Raw genomic sequence first — 17,025 nt, 5'->3', positions numbered from 1 at the left:
AAAAGAGGGGCCACTTCTGTGTGTTAAATAGCTGTGGTTTGATTATGAGAAGTCGGACATAGTTCAGAGCTCCTACTTTTGCTCAAACACTTCCCTCTTTAACCACCTACGCAAGAAACGAGGGCCACAAAAGTACAGTCGAGTGCAGAAAACAAACCCCACACTCAGACCTTACAAGAGGCTCTTACCCGCAAAAAAGACCACACGGCGAAGAATCAGCTTACATCTGCAGAGTCATGACTTCAGTTCACGCAGTTCAGAAAAAGGTATAATCAAATCTGAAAATAGTCTTTATCAGGATATGAGATTTTGGCCATAAAACACAGAACTAATCACTGATGTTTGATTTGCTGCTGAAGTGATATTACCTCATGTGTTCTGACTGATTTTCCTGGACAGGAATCCTGTTAATTAACATTCTAGGGGATATTTTACATCAGTGAAGTTCCTTTGACAGACCTGAGGTGTGGCTGCAAACCGAGAGTGCACTCACTTCAAGTTATTTCACTATAGAGAGTAAACAAAGGTCCCAGTGTGCAAAATCAGGGGTTTTACTAAAGGCTTCCACCCAGCCTGTACGCGGACACACGTCTATATGACAAGAGCAAACACAGCACTTTGGTGCATGTGAGAATCTATTGTTAAATGGCCAAGGCAGAGTAGAATGAGTTTTCTGTGCGACTACCCAGAGGGCTCTCTGTTTAAATAGTAAGTGGACACTGTTGTTGCTTCGGCAGAACAGGGATGCCTTGTAAGCGTAAGTAGTCCCTGTGGATGTGCAACGTTACACAGGTTTAGTCTAAGGCTACATTCAGCATTATAAAAAGTAAAGAGAGCAGCTCTTACCTGGGATCCTTCTGAATGCTGTCTATGGAGGGTGAGCGGGTGGCGCCGTCGTCCATGACAACAGCCTGCCGTGTGTAGTTCGGATCGGAGGGCCGGTATTGTGCCGAGCGATACGGATCAGCAAAGGTGGCTGCTGTGTTAAGCACATAGTTGTTTCTTTGGTAGGTCATGGCACTGCGCTGGCTGGATGTCCGTTTGAGACTCCCCACCCCTGAGGGCCCACAGAAAAAGAAAAAAAACAAAACCACAACACCATTCAGAGAGAAAGTTTAAACAATAACACGCACATGCGAGCCAACAAAGTGGAGATTAGCAGCCTTCAGGCCTTTTCAGCTAAAGTCTGAGCTTTGCACATGGGCAGCAGGCAACTTTAGACCGAGCTGAAAATACAAACATGCAGCCGGCAGACTCAGCAAATTCTCAAATCTGGAACCAATAAATGTGGAGGATAAAAACTGCTCCCATGGTTCCACAAAGCTGGAGCCTTTTCCTTCAAAGGCCTGTTTTGCTTGTTGTTCTGTTTTTACAAGATTGCGTTTAGCCAGAGGGATCCTGGTGGTTTTTCAAAGACGACAGGACGACTCCACCTGCTCCACGGTCCACAAATCCTTTCCTCACCGGCTTCTTGCCCCTTTGTGCCAACGTATTAATCGGATGTTGATGACGATGGTGAAACATGACCAGCTCCAAAAAAAGAGTCAGAGATGCACAAGTAAAGTAGAACCATCACAAAAACATGCGGAGAAGACGTGTCTTCCAAGAAGGGTCCAATATTCAGCTTGGCAGCATCTTGCCATCCTTTCCTTCACCCGCTCCGAGACATATTATGACCTAGTTTGGTAAAACAATGGGTCACACACACAGAACTGCATCAACAAGCTGACTAGAGTCAGTCCTGCTTCACACCAGAGTCACGTGACGAGTGGCAGCGTGACTGCTGTGTTGGTCAGATCTCTATCAGCTGCCCAACAGGACTGGGCATGTGCGTACACCAACTCCCTCCTACCAGGAGCCAAGGCGTCAACGTGTGTGGCTGCTCCAAAAACACAATTTCTCACATCAGTGCACTCCCGTGTTGGGCTGCAGTGCTTCCCGGCAATATGGTTATGCCCTAAAATATCACCCAACACAACACAAGAAAACTGGAACACAAACAACACCGTGCAGCTCTGCGACTGAAGCGGAACTATTTGGATGCAAATTCTTGTCTTTTCAGGCCAGGATCAGTATTTCTATTCAACATAAACTCTTGTTCCCACCTGCACAAAAAGAGAAAGTGCAAGCTTAAAAAAAAAAAAAAAAAAAAAAGGCAGATACTGGGAGAAAAGCTGATAGGGGACAAGCGACATTGAAATTGCTTTTCATGACTTCACAAAGAATACTCCAGGATCAAATTGGATTGTTCTAATGAGTTTGCCCTTACAAAGACTCCATATCACTCCATATAAAGCCGGCATCAACACAAAGTCTGTGCAGCATCTTCACAGCATCAACACCATTTATTTGTCAACTTATTGGTTGAAGCGGCTCTTCAGTGTGCCAAAGAGAAGGCTTGATGGAATGTGTGTGTGTGTGTGTGTGTGTGTATGTTTGTTTGTAAGTGCAAACGAAGCACGTGTATCCAGGGCACCAGGGATGACGGGAGAAGAACGGTAACGTCACAAGAGCTGGGAGAGAACAGAGTGTGGACGTGGGTAACCAAGCTGTTCCCTGGCCGCCTCCATCCCTCTCATTCTCCGGCATGACACGCGCGGGTAATGGACTCTTTTGTGGCGGGATGACATAGTAGTACCTGCCTATTAACTTGTGTCTCACCCTTTCAGTTTGACAGTGGAGGGAGGAAGAGGGTGGCAGGGAACGAGGAGGCGAAAGATATGAAAAATGAACAGTGGCAGAGAAATAAAGTAGCGCTATAAAAGGGCATTTAAAGGGCATGGTGTTCCCCGAGACAAACACATCAGCACCAATGACCCAAAATTACAGGGAAGATTTCAAAGTAATTAAACGTTCAGTATGTAATTTCTGCCACCAGGGTTTCTTTTTTGACAATGTGGAATTGTTGTATTCTTAACTCATTTATATCTGTGTTTGATGGCACTCATGAGTAATAGTGATTCATTATGGTTGTTTGTCTCTATGTAGCCCTGTGATGGACCTGTCCAGGGTGCGATTGGGACCAGCGACCCTCATGTGGAGGATAAAGCGGTAGTAGATGGATGGATGGATAGTGACAAATACACACAATCAAATGCAAAAACATAGGACACTAGTCCTATGTATTTAACAAACTAGTATTTGTTTAACAAATATTTCCTTCCTCTTTGCCTGGAGGTTACAGCAGAGACGGCTAAAGCATATGATGTCATTAAACGTGAGCAAAATGAAACGGTATCTTATCCTAAATAAAAATACTCATTTATATAGATTGTTTGGGAGAGTTCTGGAATGTTTTATATCACGTTATTAGTAGGTATATTAGTCTACGGCTAACTATGACTTGTCTGTATGTGAGCAAGGGTGTTGCTCAGGTCGCATTTGGGCACTGTTTTTCATTTTCTTATACATATATAAACAGTGCTAAACAAATCTATTTCACCGCCTGTCATTAAATCGAGAAAACACAATATTTTAGAAATCTTTCAAAAACGTGACTGAATAAAAGTAATGTTATTGTTATTTATTTGGCAAATAATAAACTGAATTCACTTATTTATATCCAAATTTGCATTTCAAGCACAACATTCAACCACTAAAACAATTTTTTCTGTTCAGAAATGCAAGTCAGTAACTATAATTTGCATTCATTTGCATAAACAATATCTTTATCTAAAATAAAGAGCTTCTACACACTGGTGTATTAACCATTACAGAAACATAACAAAATTATTTTGATTATTAGCAATGCGGTTCATTTAGCACTGCATATTTAAACTGAATGTTTATGTCAAATTTGATTAAATCTCCTATATATTTTTGCATGCATATGTCTTGCAAAGCATGTTAATATTACTTTTTTTATGAAATGTGCCATCCAAATCAAATCAAAGAGCTGCACAGAGTAACGGAAGGACCTTTGATGAGAAAATATGTCCTCTTGAAATAAAGACAAGAGAAAAGTGCACTTGCACGACTCCACTGCATGAAGATACAGAAACAGCACGAACAATAAAGGAAAGTAATGGAGGTAAATAAGGAAACCAAATTGTGTTGCTGACAGGTTATTGAAATCATTTAGAGTCTGGTGTGTTACACTCTCCAAAAAAATGTATGTGGGTTATTCACTACAGCAGCACTTCCTCACTTTTTTTAAACAGGCAAACGTTATAACGCAAAATTTATATGACAGCATTGATCCAACAGGGGGAGAGAAATCACCAAAATAAAGATCATCTTGTATCATAGTACATGATCAATCATCTCCCCTACCTCTCCAGCGAATAACATCTCCCTCAAATTCACTTTTATTATTAGTATTATTATTATTATTATTGTTGTTGTTGTTGTTGTTTTATGCTTATTCCCGGCAGGACGTTGAGATAGTTACAATAAAAAAGAAAAGGCATATAATCTAATGAAGGATTGATCGCCTTGCTTACTGATGAACTACAGACAAAAATCACCAAGACAATACAAGGTTGAAGATAATGAGTGCACAAAGAACTGCCAAATATTACTTTTGAACATTTACTATCATGGTCTAATCTGCACTAATCTGTGGCACAGGCTTCAGGAAATAACATTTGTTGTAACTTCTGTTGTTGTTTTGTTCAAAATAGGCTGTACTAACCAACAGACCAAAAAATTATGAATGAAATTAGACAATAATAACATGATTTCAAAGATTGCTGCGTCTGTAAATTTTGTTGAAGGTGACCATCACATGTGGTTTGTCAATGTCCTCAAGTCATGTGAGATTTTGGGACCAACCTGAGCTGCTCCTGTAGAGTGTGCCCTGCTGGGTGTGGCTGGGGCTGCGGTACAACGGGCCGTGGAAAGTCCGGTCCTCGTAGATCGGTGCAATGTGTCGGTCTGGAGACATGGCCGATCTCAAGTCCTGGCCAAGCTGGCTGTGTTGACTGGCATATGAGTTCCGTATTCCTGTGGACATAGGAGAGTGGTTAGTTAGTGGAAAAGAAGCAGCAGATTCCACTTAATTTAAGCGGGGTTTTTTTTGTCATTGACAACTGCCATGTATACAGTAATGATAAATAGTGAGCAAGACACTAAATGGCTTTTGTGACGGTCTATTTTTTAGAGATTTGATACCTGCTTGAGATGATAATCAATCATAGTGAGCAACATGTCTCTTTTCATTGTTGTCAAAGTTGATGCCATTGTTGCATGATAATGTCGTTCACTGATTTGCACCCGCTCTGCTCTGCATTATCATGCAACGATAGCGCCGTCCTGGCAAAATATGTTCACTATGACCTCTGCCAATAAGAGTTTCAAGTTAACTTTTATAATGAATCCAAATTAATAGAAAGCCGTTTAGAAAAAAGGAAAACTACAACAACACAAGCAGTAATTTGATCTTTTTTCATTCCAAAGTTAGGGATGGTACGATACCACTTTTTGGCGTCCAGTATCGATAACAATATCACAAACTCAAGTATCTAACGATATTAGTCATTTTAGACCATTAATGAACTCATGAAGCTGTTAACGACACATTTGTGCAGAGTCATTTCAAAGACAGAATTCTCAGACTGTGTAACAAATATTTGTTCTCCCAAAAACAAGATATAAACTGCCCAACATGACTCAGCCAAAATGCTTTTGCTGATTTTTACATACATATCCAAAATCAAAAACAACTTCCGGGATTTTTGATCAATCAGACATTAAAAGGTGTAAAATGGTTCTGTGTAGTATGGTTCTTAAAGACATATTGCTAATATCATTGTAAATCCACTTTGCATGTATTTTCAGGAGTTAGCTATAGGCAACTGGACCTGCTTGCATTACGCTGAAGCACATTGTACGTTCTGCATTAAAGGAATACTTCACCAATTTGCATTTAGCTTTGTATTACTAGAATAGGGGTAGTATTTTTGAAGAATTGTGCTTCCCAACCTCAGTTTCCCCTGAGTTGAGAAATATCTTCTTTCTTTTCTTTGTTACGTGCTCACCAGTGACACTTGGTCCTGTTAGCGTAACTGTTAGCAAAGATGGCGGACACTGTTTACATTCTGGGAATGAGGTCCCGCCCCCTTACAAGTGGATCTAAAAAGTGCGGAATTAGCGTTGCAGTTTCAAGGCTCGGACCAAGTGACCAAGTGTCACTGGTGGGCATGTAACAAAGAAAATAATGAAGATATTTCTCAACTCACAGGAAACTGAGGTTGGGAAGCACAATTTTTCAAAAATACTACCCCTTTTCTAGTAATACAGAGCTAGATGCAAATCAGTGAAGTATGTCTATAAATGTTCCACCTAACCAGACTAAACAGTGATCATTCAAGAAGAGTGAGAACCAATGAAAGCCCGGTCAGAGGAAGCAGATGCTGGGAAATGTATATTAAAAGGAAGCAGCCCAAGCCTCTAATCAGCAACAGACTGACCTGCCAAGAGTGAGAAGAAGGAACACACAGGTGAGCGCTGCAATTAAGATTTCCTTCCAGACAGATCGCTATAACAACAGGCCAAGGGGGTAGCAGGAAGCAGCAAGTCCTGTCTGACTCAGATTCTGTGCAGGTGTGAAGCAGTAACAGCAGAATCGGGTGTTTTATTTTTTGTTTTTTGTTTTTTGTTTTTTGCTGCTGTGAATTCGTCACATTCATCACACATCAGTCACAATGCCCGTAAAACAAACCACAAACGAAAACACAGCATGTGCTGTATCTGTGTTTTCAATCTTATGTCACACCTCAAATCACTCACTTCACAATTCCTTTTTTGCCGCAACCGCTACAACTGTATTTACAAAACACCCACTTATACGAGTGTTTCAGATTCTGTCGTTTACGGTTCAGCCATAGTTCTTATCTAGAGATCTGCATTTTATAAAAAAAAATAATGGAAAAATATACAGTGCAAAGTCACTTAAAATCAAAATGTCTAATATATTAAAGAACAGATTTAAGGTACAAATGAAGTGAAGTTCATCGTCATGTCAACATATTTTTGGCACAGGCTAATTGTTCTAACTCAAAGAAACATGACGTGGTTGTAATAATTAGAGGAAATGTGATTCTTTTTCTTTCACCCCTGCATGCAGCGACACAAGGTGCAAACTTATAACATTGGGGTGTGATAATCAACATTAGGCTGCGACTGTGAGAACGTCCTGTTTGCCACAGCCCACTTTGAAGCCTTCAGTGACAGAACGAGGAGGCAGTTGGTCCACATTTCCACCAGATCAAGAGAAGTGTTGGCACAGGGAAGTCTCCAATAAATCACCAAAGGATTAAGAAAAGAATAATAATGCAACATTTCTCTCAAGCTTACTAATGGTTAATGCTTGAAATCCGACCTGAATTATGGTATAATTTAGCCAATCTTTTCCATCTTTCAGTCATTCAGATTCTCAAGTGTCTGTCTATTTAATAATAAGCGATCACCTTGGAAATATTTGTGCAAAACCTCCCACTGATGTCACTCACTAAACTGTGAATCCCGGTGGACGTGTACACAGTGGGTAACTTACTGCTCACTGCACATTTCACTCCCCTCCAAACATCACTTGGGTCCATTTTCTATCCGTAAGGGCTACGATGCAGACTGCTGCTACCCTGCAGAACCACCCAAATGAAGGATTCCTGTCAAAGTCTGACAGAGGAAATTAATAAATAAGCTGGTTTGCCTCTCCTGGGAGCAGAGGGGCCTTGAAGTGAAGATTTTTGTTTTAGATAGTGGACCGGCCCGAGGCTGTAGCTCCAAGTCTCCGGTGGTTAAAAAGCCAAGCTCGAGCCAGCTTCAGCAGGCCAAAGTGTTCTGCTAACCTCTGTTTACATAATAAATGATTAAAGATTCCAGTAACTACATTCAAGAATAATGAGAATTAAAAATAGGTCGCAATTCAAACTTGATACTGACCAAATAGAAAAGTTAATTAATAGGGTTTTAAGGAATTATTTAAGCAGACTCTGGACACAATCAGGTAGTCTGTATTGATTACTGACCCAACTGCAATCACATAATGCCAACAGCCAATGAAAAATAATACAGGCGGGACATGAAATAGTGTCAGACGACGAAGACGACAGAAAGTAGCAGGAATATCCAAACAATGATATTAAACTGTTGCTCTCGCAAGGGTTCGATGCTTGCAGTTGGTTTGACAAATCATGTAGTCTGTGATCCCACATCAGATGCAGTCATTAAACATGTGTGATCCTCAGTCTTTAAAAAAAAATAAAAAAATCTGCTGGAACCAGCCTGTTAGTGTGAACTCCAAGTCTTTTCAAAATCAATAACTGACTGTGAAGGTTGTGTAGAGTATCCCCAGCTTAGGTGATCACAACTGCAGACTGACTTGGTGGATTTTTATAACTCATACAAACAAAAACACATAATTAAACTTAAAGTATCAACCAACAAACAACCATTTTCACATATAAATGCTGTCATTTAAAAAGAAAAAAAAAGTGTGCATAACCTTTAAATATAAACAAATGTGTGTTATATTCCAACCATTTGCAAATGACTTCACACAAATATTAATTAATCCTATCAGTTCCACACGATTGTGTGTGTGTGTGTGTTTCTCATTATTATGGTATTAGATGTGTTGTTGCCCGGGCAACATTCCCGCGCAGCACACACAGTAAGTGATTTGTTTTATGTCAAGACGGACGATAGCAACAGCAACATTATACGAGTAAAGTGAAACGGCCACAAACAGGCTATGACTAAAGTATGACTGAAAACAATTTCAGAAGTGAATTCTACGGCTCTAAAACCCATTTGTTCAGCAGTTTTATGGCATTAACGCCTCTGAGCTGCCACTGTATACACACAAGCACTCTCTCTGATATTTGAAATAGTTGATTTAGTTTAAATCAGACGTGTTTGCTGAGGTTGGCCAGTCTCCCAAGGTGCTACCTTTGTTTCTTTAATCCAACTGCACCATTGGTCTCATAGTACACAGACTGCAGACCAATCTGACCCCACGCTCGGACATCTTGCCATTTCCGAATGGAAAAAAAGCAGACGTGCTGCCTCCCACGACGAGGACTGAGGTCAGCAAGACCACTTTATGACCTTTGATGATCATTATATATCGCACTGAACATGTACGTGCTTTACTTTCATTTGTGCCAATGTGACAAGAGAGGGCAGGTATCACACCGAGGGTGGCCTACCTGCTGAGGACTGTAAACATTTTATGGATGTTTTGAAGGCCCACTGACGAGGCGGGATCTCTCCCAGTGCTGCCTTTGGCCCCTCTGACTAAGACAAAGTGGCCAATATGTTTGCATGAGAGAGAGAGAGAGAGGGAGAAAGAGAGGGAGGCGAGAGAACTGCTCTCCATATTTCATTTCATTGCTAAATGCCGGTTGCGCCATTAAAGCAGGCACTACAGACATCCTTGGGAAGTAAACAAGACTGTGGAGAGCAGTTGTGTTGATAATTAAATGTTAATTAAATGTGTGTCTGTTGGTTTAAAGCGACGTCCCATGACTACGAAGCCCAAAATGGACACTAAGACGACACCACGGGCCCGTTGCACAGCAGCCACTTTGAGACGCTTTAGCAGGGAAAGGCACAAGTGTAAGGTCGGAGGACGGTGGTGTGACAGTGATCCAGCATTCACCCTGAAACTGAGGCGGCTGAATGGAACTCAGCCAGCGTGAATTTGATAATTAGCACCTGCACTTTTCCTACTGCACGTGGTGTCAAAATGACTGCAGAGGAGGGGCCATTGTCTAAGAAAGGCTGCCTACACCTCACTACATGTAGAGAGGAACTTAATTCCTAGGCTGAATATCAGAGCCATGTTGTAGATTATTTAGGAATTTCATGAAGGTAAAGTGCAAAGTAGCCATATAAAACGACTCGGTTTTTAAGAGATAACAAGATCCATTAATCTCTTTCAGCTTAGACTGTTAAAGGCATCACCTACGAAATAACGTGTGGTAGATTCTCAAGGTTATTCTTACTGATGGGTTCCATTGAACAGGTTAAAGTTAAATGAGAACAACAAGTACTCCAAAATGGAAGGCACGCTGTCGTGCAGAGTAGGGAGTAAAAACAAAGTAAAACTGAATAATGCTGCCACTGTGAGCTGTAGTGGCACACTCAATAGCCCCGGAACGCCTTTCACTCTGTGGCAGTGCACACAATAGCCGCTAGCAGCAGCTTGGCAGGAAATCAGTTCAGCTTCTCTTGTTCAAAGGTTTGAAGGGGCCAAGGATATGAAGACAGAGAGAGTGGGGGTACGGGGGAAGACGAAAGGTGAAAACTGAAAAGAAAGCATAAAAGAATATATATAAGCGGGGGAGGGGACGGGAAGATGAAAATAAAAAGAGGGTTAATGAGGCCGTCTAAGACCACCAGAGAGTTTACATCCCCTGTAAGGCCTGTGTTACACGAACAGGGTTTTTGGCACAGCTAGGGCCGAATAAAAAAAGAAAAGAATCCTCTCGACACGGAGGCCGTCATGCATACAGTATCTCTCCTCCTCAGCAGCGGGCGACTCCTGAAAGTAGCGAGATTCAAACTACCTTGGAGGAGACTAATCCGTCTGCCGTCTTTATTCCGCTCCCCTGATGGAAGCGCTGCAGTCACTTCTAAAAGCATCTGCAAATTGTCAGGGAGAAATAACATACTGCTGTCTATTGAGGATAAATGGCCCACATTCCTGTCGCGTTATAGTCATTTAATTCTCCCCCTCAGCCCTCTCACCGTGCCTTTAACAGATTGCACTTGGCAGAGTCTAGATGGAGGGTGGCGGCGGCTTGGTGTGTTGCTTGCTCTGGAGAAACAACCACTTAAATGGATGCAGCTGACTGCATTACTCAACAAAAATGATCTCACGTAAAAAGTGGAGAACGTGCTCCATAACCATACATTTGTTATACATAAAAGTAAGAGTGGATATAATAATAGTTACGACAGCGTTATTGTGGCTTTGGATTTAGAAGCCAAATGTGCACAAAGGTAACTTTTCCCCTCCCTTGTTCCACGACGCTCTGTAACGGACACTGATCGAAACAGGCGTACTATTAGTGACAATTTGTCTTCATTTTTCAGCGGCTGAGGGAACGCATGACTTCCTGCCAATGTCAGTGCACCTGTGGAGCCAGGTGGGTGGTTAAAAAAAAAAAGAAAAGGGTAGGAAAAGACATAGAAGACTGTTGACAAGGAAACAGAAGGACGCAACAAAATGTGTGACAGAGCAGAAAAATAGGGAGAGATGGGGGGAAAACACCTCTTGATGGATACTGACAAAAATAACCAACGGCTACAATCTCGGACCAAATGCCTGCAATTGAGCCTGATCATGTGACCGTCCCATTTCTTTCTACTGTGGCTCATCAGACAGATTATTGTGACAGAGGTAAGGCTGCTTTGAAATGTATGTGCGAGAAAGGGAGACAGAAGAGTTACAGAGAGGGGGAGAGACACACATATACAGGAGTAATAGAGGGAGAAAGATAAAGGAAGGATGGAGGAGAACGAGAAACCGAGACGGCTGTCTCAGTCTGCTTGAAGGGCGAGGACTGAAAATCCATTTGTGTCTGCTGATGACATCATCAGTCATAGTGGCAGTGTGCGTGTTGTGAGTGCAGTAGGACTAGGCAATAAACAGTCAAATTCATCAAAATCACAAAAGAAGATTAAAACAAAAATCCCACAATAACAGTTAAAAACCACAGAAACTCACTTAAAGGAATACTTCACCGATTAGCATTTAGCTTTGTATTACTAAAATAGGGGCAGTATTTTTGAAAAATGATGCTTCCCAAACTCAGTTTCCCTGAGTCAAGAAATATCTTCATTCTTTTTTTTGTTATGTGCCAACCAGTGACACTTGGTCCGAGCCTTGAAACTGCAACACTAATTCCGCACTTTTTAGACCCACTCGTAGAGGGGCGGCACCTCATTCCCAGAATGTAAACAGTGTCCGCCATCTTTGCTAACAGTTACGCTAACAGGACCAAGTGTCACTGGTGAGCATGTGACAAAGAAAAGAAGGAAGATATTTCTCAGGGGAAACCGAGGTTGGGAAGCACAATTTTTTAAAAATACTAACCCCTATTTTAAGTAATACAAAGTTAAATACAAATTGATGAAGTATTCCTTTAAGTTATGAGAGGAGGGCTATCATCTCCTGATAAGACATCAGAAATCGCCACGACTGGAATGGAACACGAGGTTGTGCTCAAATTAGGGCTGCAACAATTATTCAATTATTAATCGATTACTAAATTCATCGTAAACTATTTTTTATAATCAATTAATCAAGTGTATTTTCAATAATTAAAACAAGCTTTCAAATTTTTACAGCTTCTTAAATGTGAATATGTTCTGCTTTTCTTAGCTCCATATAACAACAAAATGATTTAATAATTTTGATTTGTGGACAAAACGTAATGAAAATACAAATTAGTATATATTCGTTTTAGTACAAACAGAACCACGGGCACAGACTCAATGTCACAGAACACGGAAAGTATGACCAGGCCCTGAAAACCGCTTTGTTCTTATCAAGACCCTGAAAACTGATGCATGTTTCAATGTTTCAAAATATACTCAAACTCCTTCACTTTTGCTTTTTATTGTGTTAACTTTTATTAAATGGATAAAGAAAATATATTCAGCACTTAAGCCGTTACTTTAGAGAAGCTCTTTGTTTTTTAAATGAATGCCTGCCATATGACAACCTATTGATGAAATGAAAGTGGACACTTTAAACTGGGAAGATGTTTAAAACAATAATTTTTTGCAAAAGTGGCATTTAACAATGGAATGGGATGGTGAAATTAGTCATTCTGGCCAGCGCAGAACATTTTATTCAACAATTAAAATGGTAGGAGAATAATAATGTGAAAAAGTAATCTGGTGCTTTTAAATGTACTGTATAAAAAGATAATTCTCTAAAGATCTATAGGAAAATATACTATGATCAGGGCTGCAATTAATAATGGAATAATCATGTATGTTCTTGATTAATTGAGTAGTTGTTTAGTCCATAAAATGTAAGAAAATGTTCTTTATTTTCCCCCAAAAACTCAAAATAATGAAGTCAAATGTCTTGTTTTGTTCAGAAACCAAAATGATTTAGATTTAAGGATTTCTTTGACAAAATGTTCTCATTTAAGAAGCTAAAAAATACATTGATTATCAAAATATAGCTGATTTATTTAATAATCACCCTTAATTGTGATAATACTGCACATGTCCACTTACAGTATATTGTCCACTATCCAGCCTTATTGATTAGAGCACAGAGTAAAACCACAAAAAGCACAAGTTGTAACTTAATATGCCAACAACACTACAGTGCATGCACATTCAGTGGTAAGAGAAAAAGAAAAGGCAAGCAAGGCGATTCTTTAACGAAGAACAAACGGAAGGTGCATCTGCACATGCGGCACTCACTGTACACACAAACACGTCACGTGAAACTAGAGACGACGGGAAAAAGATGTAAAAAATGTTCACCTTGAATGTCATCATCAACCAGAGCATCTGAGGATATTCCACAGGCGGCATGAATTCAAGCAGAAAACACTCCCATTAACCTTGTAGGTTTCCACTTGTTGGATCGCCCGCATGACAGGGATAAGCAGACTTTTTTCTTTTTTTAAACTAAAAACACTGTGAGCCATGTATGAAGAACATATAAACACCATGCTACACATACAATGGAGGGTTCGTCGCGGCCTATTTTAGGACTACTATATTTGGTTGTCCAGTCTATTCTTAAAAGCAGAACTTACTATGATTAGTAGTCTGTTGTACTCTTTGTGCTAATATTTGTCTTCTTGCAGGAGCTATGTTTTGGCTGTGCTCCCGCACAACCACTGACCTCAGTCACTGTTTCCTGTCTGCTTCAGAACGCCGAGCAGAGATCCTACACACAAATGCATCACTGTCCAAATATTTACAACGTCAAGTTAGGGCAAAATATAATATAAGGAGTCAAAATTGAAAACACTAAATTCAACTTCAGACTTTTTAAAAGGAAATGTAGAAACTCAATACTTACAGTAATGGCTTGAATTAAGACAATGATGTTGGCATGAGAGTTTCTGCCTTGGGTCATAAATCCCAGGCACGCACAGTATTTCACAGAGCTATTTGAGGTATTAGTGGTAGCTATTGCAACTGCCCTTATCAAAACACTGCAAAGCAGGGATGATGCTGCACTCTTGGAGGCCTGTTTGTGTGTGTGTACATGTTTTTGTAGGCTGTGTGGACCAATTATTGTCAAACAAACCTATCTTTGTGAGGACATTTTGACACAAATTCACCACACTTGTTGAGGATTAACCTGGTTTTAGGATTAGAATTTGGTTAGGTTGAAGGTTAGGGTTAGGCATTTACTTGTGATGGTTAAGGTTAGGTTGAGTGTCCACACAAAGAACGAAAAACCAACCGTGTGTGTGTGTGTGTGTGTGTGTGTGTGTGTGTGTGTGTGTGTGTGCGTGTGTGTGTGTGTGTAAAGGCACCTGCGAGGCTGTCAGGTCGCGTCATCCTCTCGTAAATGTCGTAACTCTGGGGTCCGTAAGGGTCAGCGTTGTGGATCATAGAGCGAGGCAGAGTGGAGCTGTAGTGCTGGGGCACAGCAGTCATACTAGATCTGACTGGGGATGACGAGTGCGTAGGCTGCTTTGTCAATGGGGGGTTTATGTTGTCCATCATGGTGAGAGGAGAGCCCATGCGGCCCGATGAGGATCCCGCAGAAGCCTGATAGGGTGAGGTGGTGCGGCTGGCGCTGCCTGACCGTGAGTTCATGGAGCCCATGCGCCTCAGTGCAGCGGGGGAGTTTTTCTGCGTGGAGAAGGGCGAGCCTGCGCTGCCGCCACCGCCGCCGCCGCCGCCTCCACCAGTGGCGCTGGCACGCTGGGCAGAGGGCAAGGTTGTAGAGAAGATGCTGGAGAGGGGTTTGGGTTCACTTACAATGGGAGAGCCATAGGCACTGCCAGGTGAGGTACGCAGAGAGCCGCGGGATGGGGACATGCTGCTGGCATAGGCTGGCGAGTGAGAGCGAGAAGGCACTGAGCTTACCCTCCGCATAGCACGGCCAGGCACTGCTGTCGTTACCGCTGGAACCTGCAAGCAAAGGGAGAAAAAAAAATAAAAAAGCCTTCATGTATTTGTTTTTTCAGTCCCCAAGGAGCAATAAAAAAAATCATTAACAATCGTGTTGTACTTTCTGCTTTAATGGGAACAATCAATTCATCACAGGACATGACTTTACTCCGGGCCATATTTATTTTCCCTTTGTCTATAGAGTCAGCAGTGCCATTTGGCCTCTCAGTGGTGTCTGTGTTCATCACCATATGCAGGATGATTCTGTTGATGTGCTCAATGACTGAGTGCCTTCTGTGCTTTTCAACCTTCTTAAAGAAAAAAAAAAAAGCCCACGTCAATCCGCTGCTCTTCTGTTGTCATTCATTTAAAAATAGCAGTTATGAATTAAAAAAAATAAAAAATAAATCCCGAGCTTGTAAACGTTGTTTGAGAACAGACAGAAGAACACATAAACTAACACCGGAGGGCTCACTCTGCTCTCACGTCTTTGTGGCGCAGTGGAAACATTTCTTCACGTTGACATCACATCATTTCTGCAGCTTTGTCATCTGCTACCAATATGGAGCGATGTTCGCTCATTACTTTGTCATGTTCACGACGCCAGTTAAAGAGATAAATATGCGTTACTACTGTTTGGTTTTAAATGGGTGTGTTGGTTTTTTTTAGATAAAAAATTTGCTTTTCGGCTTCATATTAGAAGTAATCGGCATCGATGCTAACACTAAAACACATACAATATGTCACAGATACAGTATATTGCACATGCACATGCACATGCTGGAGTAAACAGTTAGCTGATTCTGCAGTTGTTTGCTCAGAAATAATAACAACAATAGTGAAATGTTGGAGCAGACTTGAATCAGAAAGTTGAAAGTCAGAGTAAGTAATAATGAGTTTTTTTTTTTTTTTAACGCTTCAGTCAAAGCTGCTTTACACTTCAGTTCTGCCATTCACTCATATTTCATACCCATTCACAGGCTGCCTGCACAAGCACACATCGACTAGCGGAGCCGGTAATCGAACCCTCAACCTTCAAGTTGAAAGACGACTCGCTCTACCACTGACCACCGTCCACACTAAACCGCTGCCGCAGAGTTTTCAAACAAAAACCTTCTCTGTTTTCAAAATTCTAAAACACAGGGAGCAGGTGGACAGAATTCCCACATGCCATTGTCAGCATGAAGGTCACCAACAATTCTCAGATTGAAAATGATGATGATGACTGGTAATAAGGGGTCTAAAGTGTCTAGAAAACTTTCCCCACATATTATTACACCATCACCACCAACACCACCAGCACTGCTCTGGCCTGCTGACACGAGGCAGGTTGGGTCCATGGATTTGTGCTTGTGATGCCAACTTTGGACCGTACCATCTGTGTATCTCAGCAGAAATCCAGGTTCATCATTCATCAGATTTCCGTTTTTGGCAGACGGGAGCGAAACCCCTCGTGGTCTTCTGCTGCTGTAGCCAATGTTTTTCCCTGCTCACTGCCACGGTGGTTATCTGAGTTGCCATAGCCTATCTCCTCATTTTAATCAGTCCCTCTCATTAGCAGGGAGTTTCCGTCTGCAGAGCTGCTGCTCACTATCCTGAGTAAACTCTCGAGACTATTGTGCATGAAAGTCCCAGGGGTTTGGCAGCTTCAGAGATACTCAGAACAATCCTTTTACATTCAAAGTCACCGAGCCCTCTTGTGTTCTCAGTTCTGATGTTTGCAGTGACTGATGCTGGAGAATTATATCTTGGCCATCCATTTGCCAATAGATTCAAATATTTAATCACAATAAATTGCACAATTGTTCAACTCATAATTAATCGCAAATTAATAAATTTTTATCTGTTCTATGTGAACCTTAAAAGGGATATATTGTCAAAATGAAACATTATTACTATATTATTCTTATTAGTTTGTATGTATTCATTTTCAGTGTGGCCATGTAAACTGCTTGTTTGGTTTTAACCAGTTTT

The 17,025-nt window shown here is 41.2% G+C and overlaps 1 protein-coding gene across 10 annotated transcripts in view; it reads right to left on the bottom strand.

Annotated features, from left to right (window-relative positions):
- Positions 1–17,025, bottom strand: part of LOC131475632 (plakophilin-4-like) — an 89,924-nt gene that overhangs the window by 25,181 nt on the left and 47,718 nt on the right. For 8 of the 10 annotated variants that reach the window (XM_058653907.1, XM_058653901.1, XM_058653926.1 and 5 more), the window contains 4 exons: positions 14,469–15,072; positions 13,459–13,485; positions 4,774–4,944; positions 847–1,057 (listed from right to left, as the gene is read on the bottom strand). In XM_058653907.1, the coding sequence (XP_058509890.1) occupies positions 847–1,057; positions 4,774–4,944; positions 13,459–13,485; positions 14,469–15,072 (1,013 nt within the window). The remainder of the gene's footprint in view (positions 1–846; positions 1,058–4,773; positions 4,945–13,458; positions 13,486–14,468; positions 15,073–17,025) is intronic. The other 2 variants (XM_058653895.1, XM_058653946.1) reach the window with 1 other exon arrangement.

Source organism: Solea solea, chromosome 2, assembly GCF_958295425.1.
Source record: "Solea solea chromosome 2, fSolSol10.1, whole genome shotgun sequence".
NCBI lineage: Eukaryota > Metazoa > Chordata > Actinopteri > Pleuronectiformes > Soleidae > Solea > Solea solea.
This window is presented reverse-complemented; position numbering and strand designations above follow the sequence as displayed.